General features: G+C 47.2%; 2 protein-coding genes across 2 annotated transcripts in view; one reads left to right on the top strand and one right to left on the bottom strand.

The window, feature by feature from the left end:
• The first annotated feature begins 735 nt into the window (after positions 1 to 735).
• Positions 736 to 17,271, top strand: part of LOC135700025 (probable ATP-dependent DNA helicase HFM1) — a 32,153-nt gene continuing 15,617 nt past the window's right edge. Inside the window, exons 1-4 of the mRNA XM_065220403.1 lie at positions 736 to 844; positions 903 to 1,545; positions 1,608 to 2,064; positions 2,132 to 2,257. Coding sequence (XP_065076475.1) covers positions 736 to 844; positions 903 to 1,545; positions 1,608 to 2,064; positions 2,132 to 2,257 — 1,335 coding nt within the window. The remainder of the gene's footprint in view (positions 845 to 902; positions 1,546 to 1,607; positions 2,065 to 2,131; positions 2,258 to 17,271) is intronic.
• LOC135700010 (pro-resilin-like) lies at positions 2,612 to 17,178 on the bottom strand. The gene is made up of 3 exons (XM_065220367.1): positions 17,098 to 17,178; positions 16,908 to 16,988; positions 2,612 to 2,753 (listed from the first exon to the last, which is right to left on the bottom strand). Exons 1-3 carry the CDS (start codon positions 17,176 to 17,178, stop codon positions 2,622 to 2,624), a joined length of 294 nt encoding a protein of 97 aa, XP_065076439.1. The 3' UTR covers positions 2,612 to 2,621.

Raw genomic sequence — 17,271 nt, 5'->3', positions numbered from 1 at the left:
GTCGATCGTACTCACTTTCGTCCGATGTATCGAGTTGTCAAAAATTGAGTAAACGAGAAATTTCAAACTGAGTAAAAGCCACTCAGTCAGCAAAATCCTGGGATTGGAAAAAATGCCAGTCATGTCGGAGGAAACCTCATAGAAAATATTACTCAAAACCGGCTGAAATGCCTTCAGGTAAGTACGAATTGCTTAGGGAAACGGTGTTGAACCGTTTTTTGCTCCGCTAGAATGAATCCGGAACAAGCAATTTCCATTTCCTTGAATAAAAATCAAAACAAAACCCAATCCCCCCCCCCCCCCCGTAACTGAAAATACCGGCGAGTGGATTTGACTCAGTCTACGTGAGAACGTAGTTTACTCAAAAGTGAGTCAACATAAGGCTACTCAATTTTGAGTACACAGCAAAAAAAGTTGTTGAATATTACATCGAAACTGCTGCAACCAGGTCAATCCATCGGTTGTGTAATATCACATTGTACGATGTACATCGATTTTGCGAACAAAATTACATGCATTGATGTAATATTGTATCTGCTTTTTGCTATTACATCATTATTTCATACATCAGCTTGAGTTACGTTGATCGATATTACATTTTTTTTTGCTGTGTAGCCATACTTGCCGCTGAGATGAGTACATTCGACTCAATTTTGAGTTGACCAGAATAAGCGTGTATGCTTCATGTGCTTGCGCATGATCGATTGTATTATAAATAAAAAAAAATCAATTAAAATGACGACGGAACAAGGGTCAAACTTTTCGAGTCGTACCTGGTCGAGCCACCCAAGACCGGAGATATACACCGGTCGGAGAGGCGATTTCCGTTCAGTGGAAGAACTAGGTAAATATCCAACTTTTCCTTTAAATTTTGCTCAGACAAATCTTATTCCGACTGGCAGCTCCCGTCTTCAGGGGCGTGTTCCACGAATTTACGCAGTTCAACGAGATCCAATCGCTGGTCATGGACGATATGCTGTACACGGACAAATCGCTGGTGGTCAGCGCTCCGACGGGTTCGGGTAAGACGGCCATCTTCGAACTGGCCATGGTCCGGCTGTTGATGAAGATGGAAGATGACAAATATGATGGGGACTTCCGGATGATCTACATCGCTCCGATAAAGGCTCTCTGTACGGAGAAGTTCAACGATTGGAAGGGGAAGTTCGATCGGTTGGGGATACGAAGTGCTGAGGTGACCGGCGATACTGAGTTGAGAGATTTTTGGGACCTGCCGGATTGTAATTTGATTCTGACTACGCCGGAAAAGTGGAACTCAATTACCCGACGGTGGAGGCAGAATGTGAATTTTGTCCGGCTGATCAAGCTGGTCATGATCGATGAGGTCCACATTTTAAACGACCAGTACCGAGGACCGGTGCTGGAAGCGGTGGTTTCCCGGATGAGAGGTATCCACAGGTTTATCGGTTCGGATGGAGGGGAGTCGGTGGAACCGATGCGGATCATAGCACTGTCGGCTACGGCTCCGAACGTAGCCGATCTGGCTGCGTGGGTCGGGGATGGCAGTATGACTTGTTTCTATAAGTAGGTCAAATTAGAGCAATATTGAGTTGCTTTCGAAGTTTTAATGAATTTTCCAACCACAGCATCTCCGAATCCCGCCGTCCGATCAAGATCGACAAACACGTGCTCGGGTACAATTGCGACCCGAACACGACGCCCTATCGGTTCGATCTGAACTTGAATTACAAACTGTTCGAAGTCATCGCCAAATACTCGAGCGGTCGTCCATCGCTTATATTCTGCAGTACCAGGAAGGCGACGGAGACTGCTTCGAATCATCTGGTGGAACACCATTCTCTTCGCTTGACACCGGACCAGAAAGCCGCTCTGCAGAACATTGCCGATCAACTGCAGAATGGCGAACTGAGGCGACGCGTGCTGGTCGGAATTGCCTACCATCATGCCGGGTTGAGCTTCGCCGATCGGCAGCTGATCGAAGACTCGTTTCGAGCCGGTCGCATTCCGGTTTTGTGCTGCACCAGTGGTCTCGCCATGGGAGTCAACCTCCCGGCGCACTTGGTGGTCATCAAATCAACGCAGGTTTTGATGGAAATTGCCATTAAGTTTCTTGAATTATTTGCGACTTAACAGACTTCATCTATTCCAGATGTACACCGATTACGGGATGGAGGAGTACCCGGAAAGTAGCATCTTCCAGATGATTGGCCGCGCTGGGCGGCCCCAGTTCGACACATTCGGAGTGGCAGTCATCATGACCCAGAGGGAAAATGTGGTAAGTTACTGGAAACTCCTATATGTATATTTGAACCTAGCTAACATATGATCTTAACGAAAAAAAAAGCTATACAGAGATGCCGTCCAATGGTGAGTCACTCTCCCTATCTAATCACTGTCTCCCGTGTTGTTGTTGTTAGAAAAGTGTATTGATGTGTAATTGTATGTGTGAGTGTGTGGGTGTGTGTTCAATTGTGTAAAATGAGTATTAACCGCTCGGTGCTTCCTAAATGTGAAAAATGAAGAAACATCTATCTCCTCGTCCGCCTTCCGCCGATTATGAGAGCGATGTTCCGTTCCGTATGAAGTCGCGCGCCGTATGATCAGATGATGATGCGTGGTTTGAGCCCAGGAGTGGTTGATCACTTCCCGGTTAGTGGGTTTGCATTTTCCTTAAAGTCCACATCGGAAACGTAGCCGCTTTCCTTGTCGACGGTGTACTTGACGGTCATTAGGCGTCCGTCCGGAAGCCAGACCGAATACTGACCGGAAACCTGGGAAATGAGGATAATAGTAGTGTTAATAATTGAGAATCTAAATAACTTACATAAGTTCTCCGTTATTGTACCAGAAGTTAAACGAACATTCTTTGATTTAAGGGAATTTCATTTAAGGTCGGGGACCGTTGTAGAATTCAAAGGAACTTTATAGACCTTCAGGAAACTTCAAAGAACTTTAGAAAACTTCTTAGAACTTCAAGGACCTGCGTAGAAATTCTGGAAACTTTCTAGAAGTGCAACCAATATTATACGAGTTGAATTAACTTTATAAAAGTTCAGCGAACTTCGTAGAACTCCAGTGAACTTCGTAATTGTCCATCGCCAAACTCACAGGAAACAACAATTATGCTGCCTGGAAATTCCAGATGGAAATGCTCCTGACGCGAAAGGACTTATGGAATGTGGTAGTGGATACCCCAGCGAATCCTGTCACGGAGGCATGGAAAGGCACGAGTAATGATCGGATTGTGCATCGAGCAGAGTCAATATCCTCTTATTAAAGAGTGTGGCTCCTGCAAAGAAGTTTGGGATGTCTTAAAGCAGTATCACGAGAAGACGACTGCTTCATCTCAACTGTCACTTCTCATCCGGCTGTGCGATATGCGATAGCAGGAGAAGAGGGGAATGTTGAGAAGCACTTGTTAGAAATGGATGTGCTTTTCAATGTATGCCAGAATCCTACCACTACCTGACATAAACTCTTAGAAGCTTGGCCGGATGGGGACATAACGATGCAGCTAGTCCGATCGCAAGTGAACGACGAGTATTGGAAGTGTGCAGAGCGGAAGGGACTATCAACGGCGGCATAAGAACAAGTATTCAAGATACAGACTGGTAAGCCTAGGGTTTGCTTCTTTTGCAACAAACCTGACCACTTCAAGAAACAATGCAGGAAGTATCAGGCAGTTAAGGAAAAGAAGCAGGAAGAAGTGAATATTCCGGAGGCCAGCCGGGTGCAAAGCAAGAAGAAGCATGCAGAAAGAGGACCTAAAGGGTGATACGGTCAAAATTTGGTCAATATCAACTTGACGTATTTCTTTCAATTTTGCATTTAAAAAACCTGAACACCCCTCATTTTGAAGGTGTGTGTGTGTAGAATGTTGCTCCTATTTTGATTTTGGAATTCACTCTTCAGTTGTCAAAATGCCGTCCAAGCAAGAAGCGCAGCGTATCAAAATTTTGCTCGCGCATCGCGAAAATCCGAGCTACTCGCACGCAAAGTTGGCAAAATCGCTAAAAGTTGCCAAATCAACCGTTACAAATGTAATTAAAGTATTTGGGGAACGTTTGTCGACAGCCAGGAAGTCTGGATCGGGGGGAAATCGAAAACCGGAAGCCGCTGAGACGACAAAGAGAGTTGCCGGTAGTTTCAAGCGAAACCCTAACCCCTCTCTCCGAGATGCCGCAAATAAGCTGGGTGTATCGTCTACAACCGTGCATCGAGCCAAAAAACGAGCCGGACTATCGACTTACAAGAAGGTAGTGACTCCAAATCGCGATGATAAACAAAATACGACGGCCAAAGCGCGATCCCGGAGGCTGTACACGACGATGCTGACGAAGTTTGACTGCGTGGTAATGGACGACGAAACCTACGTCAAAGCCGACTACAAGCAGCTTCCGGGACAGGAGTTTTATACGGCAAAAGGAAGGGGAAAGGTAGCAGATGTTTTCAAGCACATGAAACTGTCAAAGTTCGCAAAGAAATATCTGGTTTGGCAAGCCATCTGTACCTGTGGCTTGAAAAGCAGCATTTTCATAGCTTCCGGGACTGTCAACCAAGAAATTTACGTGAAAGAGTGTTTGAATAAACGTCTGCTGCCTTTCCTGAAGAAACACGGTTGTTCCGTACTGTTTTGGCCGGATTTGGTATCTTGCCATTACGGTAAAAAGGCCATGGAGTGGTACGCCGCCAACAACGTGCAGGTGGTTCCCAAGGACAAGAACCCTCCCAACACGCCAGAGCTCCGCCCAATTGAGAAATACTGGGCTATTGTCAAGCGGAACCTAAAGAAGACCAAAAAAACTGCTAAGGGCGAGCAGCAGTTCAAGGCAAACTGGTTTTCTGCGGCGAAGAAGGTGGACAAGGTGGCTGTACAAAATCTGATGGCAGGGGTCAAGCGTAAGGCCCGGCAATTCGGATTTGGAAAAGCGGAAGCCTAACTGAATATTTTTCCTGAATTTTATACTAATTGAACTTGAAAAAGAAATTTAATTTGATTTTTTAAATAAACGATTTCACCATTTACACGCGTTTTCCCTTGACCAAATTTTGACCGTATCACCCTTTAGTTGCTGGGTGAAGATTGTCGATTGCGGAACCAAGATCATGTGCGAATGCTGTCTGGAGGGAAAAATGGCACGTCTACCATTACAGCTGGTCTATACGGATTTGAGCGGACCGATGCGCTACACAACGCCAGGCGACAATAAGTATAAAATTGTATGGCAATTATTGCCGACTATAGCAGGTATGTTGTATTGTACCTGCTGAAAGACAAGGCGGAAGCTAAGGGACGCATCATGAATTACGTTCGATTTGTCGAGAACAAATTCGGCAGAAAGCCAGCGATCATCCGTTCGGATCGGGGCGGCGAATTCGTAAATAAGGAATAGGAATAATTATACCACAAAGAAGGCATACAATCGCAGCTGACCGCCGGATACTCCTCGCAGCAAAACGGATTGGCGAAACGTCGTGATCAGTATTTGAAGGAGATGACTGTTTGTATGCTACTCGACGCTGGATTGGAAAAGCATGTCTGGGTCGAAGCGATAGCAGCTGCGGAATACATTCAGAACCGACTTCCGTCACGGAGTTATGGACAGGTTGTTGCATGGCCAAAGTCCTAGAGCGTATGGTCAATCGAAGACTGAAGCAACACCTCGAAGCTGGAAATTTCCTTGATCATCGGCAGCACGCTTTCCGACAAGGTTTCGGAGCGTCCACCTATTGCGCGTTCTCAAGAACGCCTATGACAGTGGTCTGCACACCGAGATAGTATCGCTCGACATATCGAAGGCTTTCAACAGAACGTGGACGCCCCTCGTCCTTAAGCAACTAATCGACTGGGATCTTAACGGACCCATCGTTCACTTCATCCAGAACTTCTTGTCTTGCTAATCCCGAGTCGCAGTCGGCAACACCAAATCCCGGCTTTTCCCCGAGGAAATGGGTGTCCCACAAGGATCGGTTATTGCCGTTACCCTGTTCCTCGTGGCGATGAGCGGAGTCTTCCGTCAACTTCCGAAAAACGCCGACGACATCCTCATCGTCACCAGAAGGGGTTCTCCTAGAGGTTGGTGGAGCTCCAGAAGGGAGTCCCTTTAGTACAGAGTATTTTTAAACAGAGTTCATTATAGTTCCTGTCTTGGTTCTTAGCGTGGTTGGCGGATCATGGTGTGAATGGCGGTGGTCGTTGTCGAAGGCAGTCAGGTAATCGTCATGTGATATCCAGGCTTACTCCAGTGGTGTCCATGTTCGAAGTGTAGTCATTTTGTATATATTGATTATATTTTATCGAACAGTCCAGCATCTTTTAGGAAAACTATTAGGGCTGCTTCCGTGGACGGGTCGTTAGAAAGGGCGTTACGTATGCTGTTCGGTATTCCATAGAGGAGCCGGATGTTATGGAAGCAGGGACAGTTAACAATCAGGTGTTCGACTGTCATAATCGTGTTGCAGGAGTCGCAAAACTTCCGAAAAGAGGCAGCACTACCCATGTTGTGGGTCACTCGGGTGTGTCCGGATCGAAGCCAGGATAAGACCTGTTGTTCTCATCGGCTCGTAATGTCATTCCATTTGGAGGTGTTGCCCTTTATTTTTCTCAGGAACGGTCCCCTTTTTGCGAACCACACCCAGGCCCAGGCGTCTCGGAGGGATGCTTTCACCCATTTTTTTACGTCCTGACTGGGTACAACTGTGGTGGCCATCCGGCCGGAGTGACCTGTGGCAGCGAGATGATCTGCTTCACAGTTGCCCCGGATACCGCAATGGCCGGGTACCCAAACAAATGAGGTGTTCGGCGGCGCGGCCTTTTGGATCCCTTGTATCCAGAGGTGTCTGGATGTTGCTGAATTCAAGGCGTATAAAACGCTGGCGGAGTCTGTTAGGGCACATATGGGTTTATTGGCGGGTGTCGTGGTGGCGAAGTGGATGGCCGCAGCCTCCGCCGAGAAGACGGAGCACTGATCGGGTAGTCGAAAGAAGTAGCTATTGGATACATCCGCTACTCCGAATCCGACCTTCCCCACGGCCTTAGAGCCGTCGGTGTAACGGTGTTGAAAATTTGCGTATTTAGTTCTCAGCAGCTCCGCTACGTGGGCCTGCATGGCACGGGAGTTGTTACCTGCCTTTAAGCGCTTGGCAATTGAAAGGTCAACGCGTATGGTTGGTTCTGTCCATCCTCTGGCTCCGTTCCAGTGTACCCTGGACACGGGTGGGAGCTCCTGATGGACCAAGTTTCCGAGAGCTCTGTTCCCCTCCCTGAGGAGAAAGACCTCGTGGTTCCCGGTGGTCTTTTCCAGGTAGCTGGTCGTTCTGCAGCTCAGCGTTTCGGCGACTTGATATTGAAACGGTAGTACACCGAGTTCGACGCATGCCGATTCAGCCGGTGTTAAAGGCAGAAGTCTTGCGACGATTCTGATTGCCTGGTTATACGTTGGGGCTAGTCGTGTGGTAAGAGAGTCGTTGGAAAGGCAGAACAGTTCGATCCCGTAGAATAATCTACTGTTTACAGTGGCTTTGGCCACTTTTAGTAGAATCTCTCTGTTACTGCTCCGGTGTGGTTTGGAAAGTGTCCGGAGGAGGTTTATCCGCGTGCGGCAGTTGGCTTTGATTTCGTTGAAATGTGCGTCGAACCTCAGCTCCCGGTCCAAGCGTACACCGAGAACCTGGATGGTCTTCTTGTTGGGTATTGGAATATTGTTCACAACGATTGCTGTTGGTATCGGGCGATGACGGAAGTGGCATAGGAGGGAAACTACGCTCTTTTCTGCGGATAATTCAAAGCCGACCGTACTGGCCCATCTTGTGGTGGCTGATACAGCAGCTTGTAATTTCCTTCGCAGAGCCTTGAGGGTGCGTCCTAAAGCCAGCAGGACGATGTCGTCTGCATATACAAATATGTATATTCCTTTTGGTAGGATCCCAAAGACTCCATTCATGGCGACCAAGAAGATGGTGACCGCTATGACGGATCCCTGTGGAACTCCAGTTTCTTCCGCCCGGGTTGAGGAGCGGTGGTTCCCGATCATCACCTGAAAGCTTCTGCCGCAAAGGAAATTTTTTAAAAAGTGTAGAATGTGGCCACCCAGACCCCAGTCAGCCAACTGTTTGATGACTTGGGGGGTCCAGGCGCGGTTATACGCCTTAGCTAAATCCAGGGCCGCTATGTCGACATGGAGTTCCTCATCCATCGCCTCTTGGAGTACATCGCCCAGGCCAGTAAAGTACGTTCCGGTGCCGTGACCGGATCTGAACGCATGCTGTCGGTGATCGAGATGGTCCTTGTCCTCGAGAAAGCGAATTAGACGGCGATTGACCATCCGTTCCATTACTTTACTAATGCAGCAAGTCAGAGAGATCGGACGGAAGTTTTCCGGAGTAGAGGCCACTTGCCCCACTCTAAAAGCATAAGGTGCCATGTCTGCCCTTCGCGACACAGAATTAGCGGAACACCGATCAAAATCGACGACCAGTCCATACCGCTGAAGAAGACCGTCCGAGTTCTGGGAGTTCTCGTTGACCGATTCCTCAACTTTGAACAGCATTTCAGTGCAGTCAAGAAAAAATGCCGCAGCCGAGTGAATCTCATCCGGACCATTTCCCGACAGAATAGATCGAACAACCGCAGCATCCGTTTTCACGTGGCGTGTGCAATTATCGACAGTCGCCTTCTATACGGGTTGGAGATGACCTGCATCGCAACGGATGAGCTTTTAGCTACGTTAGCACCAGTCTACAACACCTACGTCCGGATTGTCTCTGGCCTGCTGCCATCCACGCCCGGTGACGCTCCATGCATCGACGCAGGCATCCTGCCTTTCCGCTTCCGTATAACCGCAGCTATCGCAACCAAAGCCGCTGCTTTCATCTTGAAGACATCCGGAAATCAAAGGGATCTTCCTCCTCGACGAGGCGAACATACTCCTCCGCACGGCTGCCAACCAAGATCTCCTCCCAGTGGCCAGGGTTCACTGGCATGGAGACAAATGCTGGCAAACACCATTACCGAAAATCGAAAGCCGGATTAAGGACAGGTTCAAAGCCGGAGACAATTCCGTGGTTCTGAAAAGGACTGTAGCTGAAATGTTAGGAGAAAAATACTCCACGCACACTCACCGATACATGGACGTATCTCGCTCTCGGGCCGGGGTCGGTATCGGTCTAGCCGGAAACATCACACCAACCAGCTGCAGCTTCATCGCTGCTACAACGCTCTCCGACCGACCGATCATGGTCCTCACGGATTCGCACACCGTCATACAAGCCCTGGCATCCGAGGCCCCGACTCATCCTTGGGTACAGGCGACGATGAAGTCCGCGCCACCAAACACGGTATTCTGCTGGGTTCCGGGGCACTGCGGAATACCAGGCAACTGTGAAGCTGACTTTCTAGCTGGGGCAGGGCCATCTGCCCCTCGCTATACCAACGAAGTACCGTTACACTATGTCATGCGCTGGATCGTGAGCAAAGTACAGGAAGCTTGGGACTCAGAGTGGGCCCAAAACCGCTCCCTCTTCATCAGACGGATCAAAGGGACGACGAGGAAACGGATAGAACAGTTGAACCAGCGGGATCAGAAGATAGCGTCACGTTTGAGGATCTCGCACAATTTCGGTGGAACGCCGTTCCACAGGACTTGCGTCGGTTGTAGAACTCCAGCCTCAATAGTGTACATTCTATGCGTATGCCCTCAGTATCAGAACCTGCGGGAATTCCACGGGCTTCCAAATAGCAAAGCTGAGAAGGATATTTTCGTCGGCTACGACTGTAAGGTAAAGGCTTATCAGTTTTTAACTAAGACAACGTGTAAGATTATCATAAAGCGGGATGCTGGATTCCTGGAGACGGGCTCTGTGCGACGGGAGCAGAAGATTACGGTAATGTCAGATATGAAACCGGAGCTGGACATGAACAGTGGAGAACAAGAAGAAGTTGAACTACGATCAGCAGAGAGCAGTGAAGTCGACGAGAATTACGAAAGCATTGCGGATGAGGCTGATTTCGAAGGTTTCACTTATTCAAGCGATGATGAGAATGCGAAACCGGGAGCAATACCACGACGTGAGCGTACACTACCAAGAAAATTTGACGATTTCGTGGTTGCTACAAGGAAGCAATGAGTTGCCCGGACAGGAACAAATGGAATCAAGCGATGAACGAAGAATACAAATCTCTTCTGTCAAGCGGAACGTGGTCTCTCGGGCCGTCGAATCGTTGGATCGAAGTGGGTGTTTAAACGGAAAAAGGATTCTTTGGGCCAAGTCGTGCGCTATAAGGCAAGACTTGTGGCCCAAGGCTATTCACAACAGTCTGGGTTGGATTTCGGTGAGACCTTCGCACCTGTGGCAATGCAGTCTTCGTTCCGAATGCTACTGACTATCGCCGGTCAACGGAAGCTACAGATACGGAACATTGATGTCAAAAATGCCTACCTAAACGGAACATTGGAAATAGGGAAAGGATGAATATGTCTGCAAGCTGAATTGAAGCCTCTACATTTTGAAGCAGAGTGCGAGAGTCTGGAACATCACAGTGAAGGCAGTTCTATCGAAGCTGGGTTTCCAACAATCGGAATCGAATTCCTGTCTTTTCATCAAGCGGTTGTCGAACGGAAAGTTGATGTTTTTGCTTATACATATGGACGACATGATCGTCGTTTGCGAAGATGCGGCGCAGATTGCACTTCTCGAGGATAAGTTGCGGCGCGAGTTTGACATTTCATCGCTCGGTGAAGTTACACAATTTCTTGGGATGTTTTAGTCAAAGGGTTTTTATCCATGAGATTGCGGATCAGTTTGGACTAGAAGGAGCGAAGGCGACAAATTACCGGATAACAACCAATACCACAGTTTGGTCGGTACATTATTGTATATAGCGACTAACAAACGGCCAGATATCGCGGTGGCCATATCGATCCTGAGTCGGAAGACAAGTGCTCCGACGCAACACTACTGGATTGCACTAAAACGAGTTGTCCGGTACTTGCTCGGTACAAAGGACTACAGGCTGAAGCTAGGACAACTTCGACCATGGAAACAGAGTATGTGGCTCTATCTGAAGCCGCACAGGAGGCTGTCTGGTTGCGCCATTTGCTAGCTTGCATCGACCGACTACGCTCAATAAAGATACCTGTAGTTGCATCGATTTTGTAGCACTCGATCGTCAAAACAAACGAAGTAAGCAGTTCGATATCAAGTACCACCATAGAGGTAACTCTAAGACCAGAAGGTCCCGAAGAAACGAGCTCAACTTTTTGGCTCAGCTATGGTACTCCCTTCGGTCCCAAGCTAATCGATGCACCTCTCAAAACATAGGAAAATCTACACGCTAACTTCAGCTTACTCACCGGGTGAGTCGATCGTCCTCACTTTCGTCCGATGTATCGAGTTGTCAAAACCTGAGTAAACGAGAAACGTCAAACTGAGTAAAAGCCACTCAGTCAGCAAAATCCTGGACTTAGAAAAAATGTCAACCATGTTGGAGGAAACTTTCTAGGAAAAGTTACTCAAAACCGGCTGAAATGCCTTCAGGTAAGAAGGAATTGCTTAGGGAAACGGTGTTGAAGCATTTTCTGCTCCAATAGAATGAATCCAGAGCAGAAATTTCCATTTCCTTGAATAAAAATCAAAACAAAAACACTCCCCGCAAGTGAAAATATCGCTGAGTGGATTTGACTCAGTCTACGTGAGAACGTCGTTTACTCAAAAGTGAGTCAGCATAAGGTTACTCAATTTTGAGTAGCCCTACTTGCCGCTGAGATGAGTACATTCGACTCAATTTTGAGTTGACCAGAATAAGCGTGTACGAACCCCTCATTTTATCTGTAAAACTTTCATTGCGAATCAAAACAAACATAGTGTAGTACTGGAATTTATCTAGAATGGGGTACGTTAATCGCTTTGCTTGCGACCAATAGGCTAGTCAAGTAGTGAGCCAATTTAAAATCGTTAGTTTTGTATTGATTGTTGGTACCACCATACTAAGGATCTATGCATCAGAGGAGTGATAGTACTGCAATACTGTTCAACGGATCAGATGATCGCCGATATTTTTACCAAGCTGCTGGGACCTACGATGATCAAGCAGTTTGCGAACGCTTTGGGGCTTGTTGGATCGACCTCATAACCGGACGTACAGTACGTAATCGAGGAGGAGTGTTGGTGAAAATGCTGACGCACTGAACTGAAATAGCGGAACATTTTCACCTTTAGCATTAACTTCTTGTTCTTTTAATAAAAGGTTGAAGAAACGTTGCATAAAAGTCTTGTCTGATCCATCGACGCGGATATTCCTCTGGTTTGTTCGGTTGACTGACTATTTGGCCATTTCCTCCCGACAGTAAGTAGAGGAGAAGAATGCAGCACGGGCGAGAATGCTGCAACACCGCACGAGATTGAATGTGGAGCGATACAGACAAGCGCGGAACAGACAAAACTCGGTTTTCCAAACGAAGAAGCGTCAGCTGGAAGACCGAGATCGCGACGCGATGTAAAATCTGTACCGCGTAAACGACACACGGAAGTTCTACGAGAAGCTTAATAGTTCACGCAAAGGCTACGTGCCGCAAGCCGATATGTGCAAGGACTTGCACAGTAACCTTCTCACGAACGAGTGTGAGGTGATTGAAGGGTGGAAGCAGTACTATGACGAGCACCTCAATGGTGATGCAGCAGAAACGAAGGTGACGACAGGCTACCGGCCCCTGATCTTCAAGAAGTTGCGGAGGAGATCGGTCGGCTGAAGGACAACAAAGCAGCTGGTGTAGATCAACTACCAAGTGAGCTATTAAAATACGGTGGTGAAGCACTGGCTAGAGCGGTGCACTGGGTAATTGCCAAGATTTGAAAGGAGGAGATATTACCGGAGGAGTCTACAAAAAGGGCGACAAGTTGGATTGCTGCAACTACCGCACGATCGGTCGCTGAGCGCCGGCCACAAGGTACTCTCCCAAATTCTATGCCACCGCCTGTCACCATTTGCAAGAGAGTTCGTGGGGCAATACCAGGCGGGATTCATGGGTAGATTTTCGCGATTCGGCAGTTTCTGCAGAAATGCCGCGGATACAACATTGTATCCCACACATCATTTGTTCATCGATTTCAAATCCGTATACGACACAATCGATCGAGATCAGCTATGGCAGATTATACACGAGTACGGATTTCCGGATAAACTGACGCGATTGGTCAACGTGACGATCGATCGAGTGATGTGCGTTGTTCGAGTATCGGGGACACTCTCGAGTCCCTTTGAAACTCGAAATGGGTTACGGCAAGGTGATGGACTTTCGTGTCTGCTATTTAAAATCGCGTTAGAAGGTGTGATCGGAAGAGCTGGGATAGACACGAGTGGCACGATCTTCAGAAAGTTCATCCAGCTTCTTGGCTTCACCGATGACATCGACATCATGGCACGGAACTTTGAAAACATGGCGGAAACGTACATCAGGCCGAGTTCCAGGTGAAGCTGAAATCGAAGCCCGAGAAAGGATTCCATGGAAAGCAAACGGCTTTGATGGCGTGCATGAAATCCAAACTGGAGATAGAATACTGGATTTTGGATTAAGGAGCAGGACGGCACATGTGTAAATCCGAGCAAGCTTATCAACAAGAAAAAAGTCTCGGAGAGCATTTTTATGGCCAATTCAACCGACGTTCCTGTTCCGGCCGTCAGTAGCGTCAAACTGGATGCCGATGTGAAAAGTATGTGCAGTACTCAAGATATCGCTGATATTCTGTTCGTTCCAGACCTGCTCTCTGGTGAGCCGTATTTACAAGAAAGGGTACCGGATCAATTTCTTGAGGAACTTTTGCGATGTAGCCAGCGAGTCCACCGGTGAGATCATCGCGACCGATACGGAGGTGGATGGGCTATACAAGCTGAAGCAGTTCAAGCCAGCCAAGGCAACCCGGGGAGAATCTGGAGCTGTGGCATAGACGGTTCGGCGACCTGAATTTGGACAGTCTGCATCGAGTGTGCTGAAGGTAAGCACCACAAGCAACCGTTCAAGTCGGTGAGTAGGCGATCCACTGAATTGCTGGAGCTGGTCCATTCGGACCTATGCGGACCAATGGAAAGACATCGCTAGGAGGAAGCAAATATTTCATGACCTTCATAGACGATGCCAGCCGGATGACACACACTTACTTCCTGAAATCCAAAGCTGAGGCATTTGATGCGTTCGTGGAATCTCATGGAATCGTGGAAATCAAATCTATCAAGCGTTTGCGCACCGACAATGGAACCGAGTATATAGGAAATAAATTCGAGCAGTTCTTGAAGGTATGCGGCATCCGTCACGAGACCTCGGTTGCCTACAATCCGCAACAAAACAGACTTGCGGAAAGGATGAACCGGACGATCGAACAACGCGCCAGATGTTTGCTCTTCGATGCTGGATTGAACAAGCAGTTTTGGGCTGAAGCAACCTCAACGGCGATGTTCTTAAATCAAGACCAACAATTGAAATGGCCTTAACTCCATTTTGTAAACAAACCTTGTAAGGCCATTTTCTCGCGAACCGAAACCTTCATTCGCAAACCTAAACCACAATCGGGTAGAGGAGGATTTACCCTACCTGTTCATTATGTTGGTTTGCCTTTGCGGACTTCGGTTCGCGAGAAAATGGCCTTACAAGGTTTGTTTACAAAATGGAGTTAAGGCCATTTCAATTGTTGGTCTTGAAATAACAGATCGCCAACCAAAGGTAAGAAAATCACACCAATTGAAGAATTCACTGGAACGATGCCAGACGTTTCAAATCTACGAGTTTTCGGATCGAGGGCGATGGCGTATGTCCCAAAAGTTAATCGGAAGAAATGGGATCCGAAGTCGAGGCCGTGTATCCTGGTTGGGTATGCTGGCTGTTCCAAAGGATACCGAGTGTACGACCCAACAAGCATTCGAGAATCGTGATGTGATCATCCTGAGCGAAGCGAGGCAGATGAAGAGACAGACGCTGAAAGACGCCATCTCGAGTGTTGGCCTCCCACAATGATGAAGAAAACGATTCCGATGCAGTTGCATTGCAGCAGTGTAGTGCACTCCCTCCGCAATTAACTCGGAACGTTTTTCAACCTATCATGAGGCGCAGCGCGAGGGAGCGCAAAGTACCAGGCCTTCCTCGGAATCTTGCCCTTCCACAGGACCATCATGGCCAAGTGAGGCCAGCGACGTTCATCACTGCGCTCCCGTCACACGAAAAGGAAGAACATGTTGGACCGCAACACGATTCTGGGCATAGTGACTGGGAGCGCCCAGTCAGAGGCATGTGGAGCAATAATTCAATTAGCAATGGTATATTTCCGTCATCCTCTACTCCACAGATTGCTAGTGAATCGGAGACGCTTCAGCAGGCATTGGAACGACCGAACCGCGATGACTGGATCGGCGCAATGGAGGCCGAGCATCGGTCGTTGTGCGATAACGACACATGGGACCTTTTCGGTCTACCGGCGGGACGGAGAGCACTCAAAAATAAGTGGGTGTATGCGCTGAAGACGGGTCCGAATGGCTCCATCGAACGACATGATGTCCGACTGGTGATTAAAGGGTATTTCCAAGTCAAAGGCGAGGACTACGACGTAACGTATTCTCCGGTGGTATGGTATGCAACCGTGCGCTACCTCTTGGCAATGGCGGACAAATACGATCTGCTGGTGTGCCAAATGGATGCGGTGACTGGATTCTTGCAGTGTGAACTTCATGGAGAGGAGGTACCTGAAAGGTACAAAGGACTACAAGCTGGTGTATCGGGCCAACTGCGAGCAGAACTTTCAAGGATACAGCGATGCGGATTGGGCGAACGACGTCGAAACTCGGCGTTCCATTACCGGCTACTTGTTCCTGCAAAGTGGAGGTGCTATTTCTTGGAGCTCGAAGAGGCAGTCCACCGTAGCACTTTCCACCACCGAGACTGAATAGGAAGATTTCTCCCAACGCTTCCAAAACTCAACTTATAATATTCCCACATAAGCCTAGAGCTTCCTTTTTGAAACCTAGTAGTAGTCACATAGTCACTATGAACGGAGTTCCAATTTGTTGGTCAAGTCAAGTGAAATATCTTGGATTAGTAAGAACAAATGTCCAACAAAATCATCAATTGCACCGATTAGCTCCCTTTATATGTAGATTAGATTTAGTTTAATTTTTAATTTTAAGATGACAATTGTTATACTGACATGGAGGTATAGAAAATCTGTTTAAAATATTGAATTGCCAAACAAGGAACAATGTAAAAACACATAGATATGTATTATAAACATTAAAGTTGGTAAGTTACTGTAGTAGTTGGAGCACCTTTTAATCAAATCTAATGTAATTTAAATTTAAAACAAATTGAGCTAACAAAAAATTTCAACAAGTTTTAAATGTTTTAAACAATGACCTACCTAGGTAGGCGTTGGCCTGATTTGGATTTTTCAGATATAATCCAACATAGGACCTAGATTATTTAATACTCTAGTAACCTCAAGTCCGTGCTCTGTCACAATGTTTCATTGTGATTAATCAACACTCAGAGGAGTAAAATATCAAATTTAAGGTCAATTTGAAAGAAAGGGAACTTGGAGTGTAGAGCGCAATGCCCACTGGACGATTCTAAAGCCTGGACACACCTATTATTGATCAATAACCTTCATATAGTTTCAGCATTATCGACATTATAATCAAAAGATGAGTTGTAACGTATAATTACCATGCATAGAGATAAGTTAATGTACCAGAATCTGGACGGACACGAGCCTACCCAGGGAAGGACCCGGATACGACCACCCATGTGTGTCTAGAGTATCGCACGAGCCGACAAGTGCAACGGGAAGGACAGTAGGTGTATTGACTAGGGTCTTACCCCAACTTAGCGGTTGGCACAGCCTATACACTGAACAACTACAATTACACTTACAATTAAACAATGACCTACCTTGCCCGAAGCATCGCCGGCTTCGTTTTTATCGAAGAACAATTGCTTTTCCGGATCCTTCACCTCGTACTGGTATTGGTACTGTAATCCAGAAAGAGACATTTTAGCATATTTGATTCCGATATGAGCTTCTGTCACTTAATAAATGCAGTCCATATAAATCGCACAAAAGATCTGATAATCCATTTACCGCTTCATACTTATCGCCTCCTTGTGGCGCCGAGTACACAAAGTACGCGAATGAGATCACAATAAACAGTTGTCGTAACATTTTGTCCTATATCCACACGCACAAGCAACTAGCGAAAGAACTTTCAAAAATTTCCTTCTTATCCGTTATCACCAACTCCAACACTGCATCACG

The sequence above is a fragment of the Ochlerotatus camptorhynchus genome, unplaced genomic scaffold, assembly GCF_037179485.1.
Source record: "Ochlerotatus camptorhynchus isolate MF236.1 unplaced genomic scaffold, CSIRO-AGI_Acam_v1.1 ptg000125l, whole genome shotgun sequence".
NCBI lineage: Eukaryota > Metazoa > Arthropoda > Insecta > Diptera > Culicidae > Ochlerotatus > Ochlerotatus camptorhynchus.
Note: the sequence above shows the minus strand (reverse complement) of the source record. Positions and strands in the feature narration are given on the sequence as shown.